Genomic DNA, 12641 nt, shown 5'->3' with positions numbered 1-12641 from the left:
CCCTATAATTTATAAAATGGTCAACGACACTCCTCCTTTGACAATTAGCCATACACTACACCCTTTCGCTAATTTCTACTCTCTCTCTCTTTTTTTTTTTTCTCTTAAATCGGGTTAGATTTGGTTAGAGCAAAGATACAAGTAACGAGTCGGTTTGTGCAGTTTTGCACATAGAATCCACGTTGTAAGGTGAATATTCTCTTAGTGCCACATCAGTCAAATAAAGGGTGATATGTGGTTAATTTTTAAAAAGATAAATATCGTTAACCATTTCACAAATTATAGAGGGTGGGCTTACCAAAAGAAAAAAAAGAAGGTGGATGCCGGCTGTTGTTGTAATCGCATTTCCATTTTCGGTCGTTAGTAAAACTAAATGTACCTGTCCACTAATTTGTCGTACTATGTCCCAACTCCCGGGAAATGGGATTCCCAATTAACAGGGAGGGAAGAGAGGAGAGGAGTCCTGAAACGAAGGATGTCGCAGAAATTCTCAGCCAAGAAAAATTATTCCTAAACATGGAAAACACAAACGAAGGACAATTCCCTCAGCCAACTGCAAAAACTTCCATCAGTTTGAAGTTCTCGTTTGTTACTGTTTAATTTCCCGTATCTTGTCCTCCTCCTCCTCCCATCAATCCTGCAATGGATTTTCTTCTTCTACTTACTACCTGCACCTGCAGAAAGATAAATTAAATGTCCCCAAATTCCTAGTCCCATCTGATCTTTAACGAGCGAGAATGGCTATCGAGGCAAAGGATATCAAGCTCTACGTATGCAAATTCCTCGGACTTTCCGTAAAATTTGTCAGTTCATACGTCCAAAAGTACCCATTGGCTTCAGGAGTTCTGCTTTTCTTCTTCCTTCTGTATCTGTTGTTCCCGTTCGTTTTCAAGCTACTGGTGTATTCCATTCCCATCCTCACATGCATCGCAACTGGCATTACAAGATATCTTTCTTCCAGTTCTGCGATTCGTAAGGTCGAACATTTCAAGGGAGATGGAAAACCCGGACAGGACTTCCAGCCCTCAAACTCTGACTCGGCCCTAGAGGGAACTCCAATCCGCAGGCCAAAAAAGCCCGTAATAAGTGCTCAAATGAGCAAGCGCCGGAATTTTAAGACGAGGAGAGAAGATCTAAACGATCGGGGGCCTGTAGAGGTAAAACAGGCTGAGCTCTCCGTACCTGATGATAATTTTATTATCAGAAAAAGCGAAAAGAAAGAAGAGATTGAAAATCCAATCGTAGGACAGCAGCAGGTACATTTCCAACCTGATCAGGGGGAGAGTTCCAGAAAAGCAGAAAATTTTTTGGATGAGCCAGCTCCGGTAGCAGGTGATTCTGATCCTCAGAAGCTGGATATTGGGTTAGGAGATGAGACTTCCAATGGTTTGGGCAACAGTGGACCTAGCGCAAGTCAGGTAGAGGCGGAGTTGGAAGAAGCAGAAGATGATGACGAAGAAGATCAGGCCCAGGATGAAGGGAATCGGGTCGTGGAGTGGACAGAGGATGATCAGAAGAATGTCATGGATCTTGGTTTCTCCGAGCTCGAAAGAAACCGGAGACTGGAAAATCTGATTGCTAAGAGACGTGCCCGGAAGTTAATGACCGCGTTGAGGGGCCAACCGCACCTCTTGGATCTCGACAGCAATGCCCGTTCCAGTCATGTGCCGCCAGTTCAGTTATCAAAGAACAACCCTTTCGTTATCCTTCCTGGCGGGTCCGAGGAAGATATGATGGACTCACAGATCCCCGGTTCAGCCCCTTCAGTTCTGTTGCCTGCTCGAAATCCTTTTGACATCCCTTACGACCCACACGAAGAGAAGCCGAACCTCACGACTGACGGGTTTCAGCAGGAGATCTTGGCTTCTTCTCAGGCTAGAGACATCTTCTGTCGGCACGAGAGCTTCACCCTTGGGCCCTCTTTCTCTGCTGACATTTATCAGGACCAAGGTCCAGTGGGCCCGAATCTTCATTCTTGGCCTGACGGACAGATCCTGAGAGAAGCAAGATTCTCGAGGTTCAGAAAACTAGCAGGTCAGTCTTGTTCAAATTGAGTACCATGATTTTGCGATCCAATATAATTAAGTCTATTTTCGCGTGCAATGTGAATGTTTAGTTCATCTGAAAAGGTTGAGCTCGCAGATGAAAGCATGGTTATACACGTATTATTTAACAATGTCGATGATATTATAAGCCCTCTTCCTTTTGCAGAAAAGGGAGATCATGACAGGTTAGTCGAACAAATCTTATATCATCGGCAGAACTCTTCAGATTGTGATGAACAAGAAGATAAATCTCCCAAAGAGATGCCAAAATCCCTTGAAAACATGCAGGAACAAAACAGGGAAAATGGAGATAATGCGGATGAATCTGGAAATTCTAGAGATACAAAATCGAGTAGTTATCCTCAAAATGAAGTCCTCGCAAAACCTGAAGAGGGGGCTGTGAAGTCAGACTCATCATCTACATCAGAAGAGCACAAAGAGGAATCCATTCCGAAAGAAAGTGATGAAGTTCAGGACACTTTAGATCTGGGAAAGGTTGACAACTCCCCTGAGGAGCCCAACATTCCTAGAGAAGGGTCTCCCATTGCCAACGGTTGGAGTACCACAAATGACCCTTTCTATGGCTCGGGTCAGTCAATCATTGAGTATCTTGACAGGGGAATGGGCCACAGCATGACGTACTCGATAGCCTCAGATATGCAGGTTGAGGTTTCCGAGACAAGCTCGCCTCGGAATATTCCCGATGACATCATGTCCCCCCCTGATGTCATTGAAGAAGATGAGTTGAAGGAATTAAACGAGACCGATGATAATCAGCAAGACGATGCTGCGGACCTTGGATTTCAGGAGTGAACAATGATCTCGTGAACTCTTCCCCATCAGCGGTTTCCATAAGGGATAAGGATGAAGAAGATTCAGCTAGTAAAATATCAACTTCTTCATCAACCACCCCAAATTCTGAGGAGGTTCATCCCAATGATCAAGTGGGTTCTAACGAGAACATCTACATGGATAAAGCATCAGGGGAAAGAAAACCCGGTTCTCCTGACTCTTTAGATGCCGAGATTCCTGAAGTAATACAGTTCGTAGATAATTCAATGCCCCATGAAGTTCGTTCCAGTGAACCTGAGGTCAGCCGGTCAACACGACTCAACACTAAGCTAATGTGTATTGCTTGAAATCTCGGACAATGTTATTCATTTTTGAATCTCAATTCCTTTTCCAGGAAATTTCGAGCTCCACGGGGAGTTCAACTGTGAAAATCAGGTACAACCCGAGCGCAGTTGTTCAGAACAGCCATGAAGATAAGAATAACTGTGGGCCTATTGAACAACATGCTGTGGATGAAGTCAAAAATCAGATTGACCAGGACATCATTCCTCATGCTGGAAAATTAGAGGAGGTAGAATCTCTTTCAATTTTTTCGCTGACAGAACGACAAAGAGATATCGAAGCTTAGCTAATCAGTAATTTGCTTGGTTGACATGAAAACTGCAGGAAGATATTAATCCCTTCGCCGGTCTCTTAGAGGAGACCAGCATGACTTACACCACAATCGACTCCACAGCACAAAGGGCAGAAGACGGAGAGATCGAGCGGGAGACTGCTGAAGGACTCAAGGGAGAATTCAAAACCCGAGCTGTAGAGGAGAGGAACCTCAGCCATGACAATATGCAATGCACACCGACTGAACTTCAGTCGGATTGCCAGAAACAGGAAAGTTAAAATGAACTCAGCCATCAAGTCCCTCTGAGTAAGTCAAACGAGTTTTTCACACTATAGTACTGGATGGCATGGAATTCTTCGGTGGATGTAATGTAACACTCACTTAGATAGTCTTTTTTTAATTTTTTTTTTTTGGTATATTGGCGCAACTTGTTTGCTGAAAGAACTAAGAAGAAAAGAAGAAACTGCATGCTTGAACGAGTTATTTTAGTCCAAAAATTGGGGGAAGGCCTCAAATTTCTTCTCTGGCACTTACTTGGTGATGATGATGATGTTACGGTAGTACTGGTCACTTCACTTCAGGTGCAAGAATCTTCATGTACATATTAAACATGATGGGACCTTCCTCCCCCCCCCCCCCCCCCCCCCCCCCCCCCCCCCCCCCCCGAATATTATAATTATTGAGAATTACAGATATTCATGTCTTAATATATATATATATGTATGTATATATGTATAATAACAATGCTTTGATTTGCTGCACTGTTAATGGCTTATGGAGTGGAGATACAAGATTATGTCTCAACAGACGACAAAAACTGGAGAGAATGGCATCCACAAACTTTTAAAATGAGCGAGCTCTACACTATGCGTCATTAGGTAACTATCTTACGCAAAAAACATGTCAAGAATCGCATTTCACGGCCTATGCACAATACCCGACAGTGGAACTCAGTTGAAAAACAACCCCAAAGAAGGAAGACCTCGTCATTCTGCTACACATTTGCAAGCACGAACAACATTCCAAATTGTATTCCATCAATTACCATCGCTGAATCCCTCCCAAACACCCCCCAAAAATATATATATATATATATATATAATAAATAAAAGAAGACCTACAGTTCCCAAATCTCCGATAAAAGTAAAATTGCTACCCAAAAGGGACTAACAGCAAGAAAGACTACCAATGCAATGCGTGCATGGAAAATTTAACAAGTATCTCCAGCTCAAAACTACGAATTTTGTCACTCTACGGAGCACACCCGAATTCTAACTAAGACCTACAGTGTTCCATAATATACAGGTAAATATTAAGCCCAAACTGCATACAGTATAAAGAGATCTTAACTGCTAAATGAAATAACTGGATGCAAACGCTTCTAGTTAATAATAAATTAAATTATTCAGCAAAAAAAAAAGAAGAAAGAAATAACTGGATGCAACAGCAGCAGCAGCAGATATCATATCATCAAAGACGAAACAAATCTGATTCGATTCCATGTTTAATTTGTATTGACCTCATATCTACTACAATTCATGCCATGTCAGGTGCCACGTCACTACTGACTAATATCATTAGTCTAGAGATGATGAATGTAATTTATTGCAACATTTTCAAATTTTGCATATTAAATTGTTTTCATCCTTTTTGTTTTGAACGAAATTGTCGCATTTCTAAAATCTCTTGTACCTTTGGTGCAATTTACCCTAAAAAAAATAACTACAAAAATGAAGATTTTTAAAATAATCTTTATATTTATATATTGTATGAATCTATATCTACATATATATATATATCTATATATAGATTTCCAGGCTTTGACTTAGTTGGCATCTTGGAGTGAACTATCAAATATCAGTAAAATTAAAAAAGAAGTATTTCCAAACAAAGTAAAAAATCTCTGAAAAATTAAAATAAAATGTAACGATTTAATTATCATTAATTTTATTATACGTGTCAACTTTGTAAATTCTGAGCGAATGAAAATCTATTTCATGCAAACTACATGTAAAATCAAAGTCATATTAATATATATATATATATAATTATAATTTCCAAATAATTAATTTGTTATCAATAACTTATAAGTTTGTTCACTTGGATAACTAATATTAATTTGATGAAAATTTTTACTTGAATAAGAAATAAAGTAAAAAGAGAAAATGTTGCAAAAGATTTTAGAAATAAAATTATAAATGTGTGATTTTCAAAACAAAATTCATTAACAAAAATGTTAAGTAGACTATGCAATGCATGATATACCAGAGTAAGTAAACTTAATAAAAATACAAACTAAATTTACGTAATTTTAATTGAAATGTTTAACTTCTATGAGTAATATATTATTGTATAAAAGATGTAAAATTAATAAATAAAAAATATCTTCTATAATTTCAATTTTGAAAATTAATTTTCTTTAGAAACTAAAAGGTTCTAATTAATTACCTTAATTTTAATTTAAATAATTTCGTTCTTTTGATTTTATTAATCTTATTTATAAAATAGATAAACTGATGCTTTTTTAAGTGAATAATGCAATTTTTTATATAAATAATTTAATATTATTAATTAAATATGATGTATGTAACGTTTTCTGTTCATTGTTATATAGTTAATTCTACACTTATAAACAAATTAATATTTTCAGAGACTATATATAATAAAATATATATATATTTGTGTCACTTACACAATCCCCGCACAATGCGGGAGTGAAATAGTTAATTTAATGAATTTTACTGTTTTTACTGACATGTGTGCTGTAAGCCCCCACAACAGATTGCTCATAGATCCCTGTAGGGTCAGTGAAATTATACCCAATGATCAGTCCTCAGGTGAACTTCTTTTGCCACAATAATTGAAAATGGGGCCATGTAAAAGAGTGAAAAATTTGCTCCACACATGATATCTCTGAGTACATATATATATATATATATATATATATATGGGCTGACTCTATATCTATTATTTTCATCGCGAGATCTGAAGAGACGCATGGATCGACAAGGAAGAATCGAAATGTCGACTCAGAAATGGATGCAACAAGACGGACCGAAAGTCGCGAAATTGTGTTGATATTATTGGGATGCAACACCGGAATAAAGCGAACACCAAAGATGCTTCCACATGCAACTTGCAGTAGTGAGCCCCTTTTGATAGAAATGGGCTCATTTGTTTCTTTGTTGTCATCTGTATCTTATCTACCCTTCCTTTCTCCTTCCTTCCTCAGAAGCTGCTGAATACATACGGATGAAATGACCATTTATTTATATATTTTCTTCATTTATTCTGTGCCCTCAGTCGGAAAGCCTTTGCTCGATGCAAAGGGGACGCAGTCTCCATCGCCTTTTCCCATGTAGTTATTATCGATGCATCATCATGTGATAACGGGAATGCTGCTAGCTAGCAACAAAATAGAAAAGCAGCGCAAAAGAAAATAATGGGGGAACCAAAACAGGGAGCACATACACACACACACATATATATAAGCAAAAAGTGTTTTTAATTGCTCCTATATATCCAAGGAAAAGCTCAGGGGAGGCAGGCATGTAGCAACCAATTAAAACATTGGAATTCTTTAGTGTACACATTTAAGAGCTTGCATATCTATGCTCATTGATTATTGTTATATATATTTGAGGTCTTCCATGAATGGATGGAAGACATACAGCTTGTCTGTTGTGTCAACTTTTGATTCTTTTTGTTCGTTTAGCTGGAGAATGTGCTTGGATCAAGATGAAGTGGACTTCAATCAAACATATATAACCCTCAATCGATGCACTGAACTTGATGGAGCTAGACCCTCATGTACAAGGTGATTGTTCCTCTGCGCTGCCCAAGTAGATTTTATAAGCCTAGCAACATTATTATAAATAAGAAAACGGAATCTCTAGTCAAACCTTTTATTTAACTTTAAGCTGTATATATCGGAAATTCAGGCCACGCTGATTAATTAAGAAGAGAAAAGGGTGTATAAAGTAGTCTTTTGAATCTTTTCGTCCTAATAATAATAATAATAATGGAAGAAATGGGAAGCTAATGTGGGGTTTTTGTCCCCATAGAAGGGGATCACAGAGCGAGCTGCTGATTTAGAGAACACTAAGATCAGCTCTCTTATCTTTAGATTGATAGATAGATGGATGGATAGATATACTTGAAAAGAAAAATTTATATGGTGAGTCGGGCTGGGTAGGTCCGTACAATCAGAATCATGGGATGGAATGCCTGCCTGTTGTAGAAGATCTAACCTGCATAGAATTTCTTCATTTTTTTTTTCTAATCCTATATAAAAGTCCAGATAAAAAAAATCTCGTTGACAGATTAATCAATATAATACTGCTAATTGACGGTCACCTTTTGATTGTTGAATCTTGGATTATCAAGAGATAACAGTGGATCCAGGAATGGAAATCTCTAATGGAAAACAGTAGCTAAATAAATAGTACTGCCACCACGGGAAGATCAAATCACGAAAGAGAGGAGAGGAATATTTGGAGGTGTGTCAAAGAATAAGCCACTGATTTTTACTATTTTTATTTTTAATTACATTAATAATATGAGAATAATCTGACCCCTGAATCTCACTTTGTACTACGTGGTAAATTTCTATGTGTGGTTAATTAAATGCTCCTCCCAGGTTAGGTTAGGATCTTCTTTTTTGAAGGGGAAGGGGAAGAGCAAGGGATCCATATATCAAGAGAAAGATCTCATGTAAATGTTAGAACCTTAGCAAACGAGGAAGAGGAGGTTTTTTTTTTGGCTGAATAACGACGAAGAGGAGGTTGAATAAGCATATGATGCTCTCCAGTTAGTGGAAATAGGACTCAGCAATGACTCAGAAACTATTGAGGCCAGGGTCAATGTCCAGTCAACTTAATTACTTATTGTCCATTAAATTATTGGTGTCTCATGTGATTTGCAATAAGTAGCAGTTGAACAATCCAAAAGACCCGAAAAGAAAAGCACCCCCCGAGTATAGAATAGTTTTGATTAGATACCATTCTCCTTTTCCCCTTTCTTTTTCCTTTTTCCCCCTTCCGGCACTACCTCGAGTGTGTGAATGCGTAAAGATAGATAGCTCTGCTTGGTGACTCAGACAAGCTTCGATTTAACAAAGATCACCAGCAGACCCTTCAAGGACCCTGTGTTTAAATAACCTAAGCTAAGCGCAAGTTCATCGGATCAGGTCTTGAATGCAGGTTTAGCTACAGGGGTTCGAGTTTTGCCTTTGCTTGGTTAAATTAATAATGCTTCTCTAGGATTCTTTGATTCATGCAAAAGTAGTTGCAAAGGCCGCGCTAGGTGAAAAAGCGCTCAAGAACCACAACCAACATTGTGAAGGAAGGAAGAGTTTTTAATATAGCCAATGGTGTGTTTTACAGATAAAACAGGCAGACCGTATGTCTTAAGCAAATAATACAGCAGCAGTGAGCAACTACCCTTCTTTCTTTCTTTCTTTCTTCCCTTGTCTCCTTCTCTTCCATCCCTTCTTTGCCCACAAATCTCCCAAAAAGCTTCCTTCAACTTATGATTGAATATGCTCATCTTTCCACCACCTTTATTTTCACTCCTTATCAGATTTCAGATTCCATACATCTTATCTCCACGGCAGCATTCGCATTCTCAGAGCATCAAATAAAGGCTAAGAAGAACAATAAGATCTATCTAAACAGTAGGAGTTCCTGTTATGTGACCTTACGAAGCGCCCTTTCTCGATTGTTCTACTTCTTCAAGGCCGAAATTTGGACTCAGATTTTGCAGAGGCTTTGGAAACTCAACATATTAAAACCCAGATTTGGTTTTCCCTTAACTCAGCTTCCCTCAACATATTCACAGAGAGCCAGGAAAAGGAAAAAAAGGAAGCACATAACACATCTATCCTACTACACGTAGAAATAAGAAAAACAAGCGCGACTGTGAGATTCAAACCAATAATGATATCATCCACGTGGATAATGCTGCTGAAAAATCAAGTTCTGAATTCCAAGGTAGTGATGATTCTGCCCTGGCATCTTATTAAGCCCGTAATTATTACCTCCATAAACCTGAGAAGCGGCAAAACTGTTACTCCCGTGAGTTGCATTGGGAAGCACGGCTCCCCCTCCGCTGTTGGGCTGATTCTGATTCCATAGGGATGGCGTTCTTGAAATGGCAGAAGAATTCGGTGGCTGGGGAAGCAGAGCAGACAGTAGATCGGGAGAGCAAGGTGGTCTATTGCTATCAGGAGAAGGAGTTCTTGTCTCATTGAGATTCACGGTTGTTATATCGTGAATGCTCGCTCTCCTCTTATCTTTCCCTCCGGAGAGTTGCCTGATGAAGTACTTTTGTGCATGACTTGCAACTTGAGTCGGTGTTCTAGTGATAACAAAATTTCTCGAGATGTTCCTCCAATCACCTTTCCCGTACTTCTTCAAACCCATCAGAAATAGCCTTGACGCCAATGATTACCAAAAAGTTAAGTAAAACCAAGCATGAAGGGCATATTTACTACCAATCATCAATTATAAATAATAATACTCGAGTGGCAGGAGCAATTTTTTTTGGTTCTCTTTTTCCCTTTTACGACTATTTCGTTTTGAGTAAGTGTTGAGGAATGAAAACATCCTCCTCGTGCAGCAAATACCAACTTTAAATAGAAAACTTTCATCAATAAATGCCCATATTCATTCATTGGAATATCATCAAAGACCGATAGCATTTTCAATGAAATGTGCTATGTGCTATGTGCTATGTGCAGAGCAAGATGAAAAACTGAGATGCGGAAATCTTACTTATGCTCTTCCTCCGTCCATGGAACCCCCTTCTTTCTCTCCTGTTCAGGCCCACGAGCAGAAGAAGATCTCTTTCCACCGAGGCCAAAAGATTGCTTGAAAACACCATCAAAGCCATGGCTATTCACCCACTCCAGGGTGAATGGTGCGGTGTTGCTATATCCCGGCACGGGGATCAAGCCTGCCTCGATGTTACTAACATCAACTTCTAACTCCCGATAGTGCTTGATAACATCGCCAACGGTCTTTCCCGGGATTAGAGCGGCCACTCTGTGCCACCGATCGGGGGCGTCCTCATCGTGGACTGCGAGGGCATTCTCAAACATCTTGTTCTCAGCAGGAGTCCACCTAGAAGCTGGCTTCCCTTCGTCAAGGAACCAGTTCATGCTCGAGAGACGAGTGGGTTGAGGAAGAACTTCCATCTCACACTTCATCGACACGAGAAATCAAAGGGAAACAGAACACGGGTGCGTGGACTGGCGATCAATTCGCGAGCTTTCCTGACATTGCCTCATCAGTCTCTCTCCCTCAGTCTAGTGATTTGTGATTTGGAATTGGTGAAAAAGGGGGGAAGAGCGGAGAGAGGTGGAAGGTTTCACCACAGAAATAATATCAGAGCATTTTTGTAAAAAGGAATGGGAATACCCTTTTTGTTGCAGTGGAATCTTGAAAGGAAGCAACTTTTTTTTTATTTTTTTTATTTTTTTTCCTTCGAGCAAAACCCACTCTAAGATTAGGAACAGAAATCCCCACCGAAATAATTCCTGTGATTCCACCGCCCTTGAAAGCATAAAACCCGAAAGAAGATCCGATACTTAGAGCTCAGGTGGCGGAGAAGCAACGATTCTAATACTAATAGCATAAGAAAGAAAAGAACTTGTCAGTTATATGCAACTCTCAGCGGGTCTGTCTGGGCTGGGGGATGGAAATGAGGCTGTTGATGTTGAAGAAGAGAAAGAGAAAGAGAAAGAGAACAAAATCCCCAAAAGCGGCAGGAAGAAAGCGAAGTGAAAGAAACTGAAATATGGGATGGGATGGGATGGGATGGGAGGGCTCTGAATAATGAGGAGAAGAGGAGGGGAGGGGGGGAAGCTGAGAAAAGATCTCCTCTTTCCTCCTTGCTCACTCCATTGCCTTGGCTCTGAACCCGAGCAACAGAGCTCGAGAGAGAGAGAGAGAATAATCTCTCGTCGCCTTTTATTTTTAAGTTAAGCAGCTACTATAACATGAGCTCAGATGGTAACAGCAAGCTGAGACACATGAATGAATGAATGAATCTGAGAATTTGGCTAAAAATCTTTGTTGTGATGAGATGATAGTGAGAAAAGGGATAAAGGTGAATGGCGGGAGGTGTTGGATGCTGATTGGAGGATATGGGATACTGCACTGCACTGCACTCCCTTGTGGATTAAGAGTTCCCTCTCACTCCCTCCCTCCCTCCCTCCCTCCCTCCTCCTCCCCCTCTTCAGTTTCTTCTGTTATTAAAATTTTTCTTTCTGTTCTCCCCCAGTAATAAACTATTGACATAAAACTTCGACCAAAACTTTTGCATCCAAATAATTCTTTCTCTCTCTTTTTTTTCCTTAATTTAATTCATCTGTTCCTAATAAATAAACAATCAAACTGATAGAGTTTGAGAGATGGCTAGCTGTAAGGGTCGGCAAACCATGATGAATCATGGAAAGCTCGCCTGTCGACCACTCGTCAAAGACTGGATCGATTTATGGTGTAAGTAAAATCTAATAAAGATCACAACTTACGAATTAAAAGGTAAAAAAAAAAGGAGAATATAAATGTAGAGAGATGTGATTGAGCAAAAAAGTTTGAATTTGCATTCATTCTGAAAAGGTATGTATACAACTATTCTAGCTGATAATAAAGGAAAATATTATCTACTTCTATACTAAGTTTATTCTCTGTATGGTACATAAAGATATATACATAAAAGTAGAAACAAGATAATAGAAAGAAAGAGATTCTTTCCATAATACTCCCCCTCAAGTTGGAGAATGAGGATTCCGAATTCCCAACTTGCTGAGGAGAAAATGAAATTGATCGCGCCCAAGTGCCTTGGTGAATATGTCAGCCAGTTGAAAGCGCGAAGACACATGGGAAGTGACAATAGTGCCAGAGCGTAAATATTGTCTGATGAAGTGACAATCGATTTCAATGTGCTTGGTGCGCTCATGGAAGACAGGATTGGAGGCAATGTGGAGAGCCGCTTGATTATCGCATAATAAGCGCATGGGGCCGGCATGAAGAACACCAAGGGAGCTAAGAAGAGAGCGAAGCCAAAGGAGTTCACTGACTGTTGCTGCCATGGCTCGGTATTCTGCTTCTGCGGAGGACTTGGAGACCGTTGTTTGCTTTTTGGTCTTCCAAGAGATGGGGCTTCCACCAAGAGTGATAAAATAG

At 39.6% G+C, this 12641-nt stretch overlaps 2 protein-coding genes across 2 annotated transcripts; one reads left to right on the top strand and one right to left on the bottom strand.

Moving 5' to 3' along the window:
* The first annotated feature begins 737 nt into the window (after positions 1–737).
* Positions 738–4078, top strand: LOC116212326. Its single transcript, XM_031546877.1, has 4 exons — positions 738–2034; positions 2212–3136; positions 3232–3408; positions 3504–4078. Exons 1-2 carry the CDS (start codon positions 738–740, stop codon positions 2856–2858), a joined length of 1944 nt encoding a protein of 647 aa, XP_031402737.1. The 3' UTR covers positions 2859–3136; positions 3232–3408; positions 3504–4078.
* A 4710-nt stretch (positions 4079–8788) lies between these two features.
* LOC116211384 (transcription factor DIVARICATA-like) lies at positions 8789–11599 on the bottom strand. The gene is made up of 2 exons (XM_031545745.1): positions 10227–11599; positions 8789–9885 (listed from the first exon to the last, which is right to left on the bottom strand). Exons 1-2 carry the CDS (start codon positions 10658–10660, stop codon positions 9396–9398), a joined length of 924 nt encoding a protein of 307 aa, XP_031401605.1. The 5' UTR covers positions 10661–11599; the 3' UTR covers positions 8789–9395.
* Positions 11600–12641: the final 1042 nt, after the last annotated feature.

Source organism: Punica granatum, chromosome 6 (assembly GCF_007655135.1).
Source record: "Punica granatum isolate Tunisia-2019 chromosome 6, ASM765513v2, whole genome shotgun sequence".
NCBI lineage: Eukaryota > Viridiplantae > Streptophyta > Magnoliopsida > Myrtales > Lythraceae > Punica > Punica granatum.
This window is presented reverse-complemented; position numbering and strand designations above follow the sequence as displayed.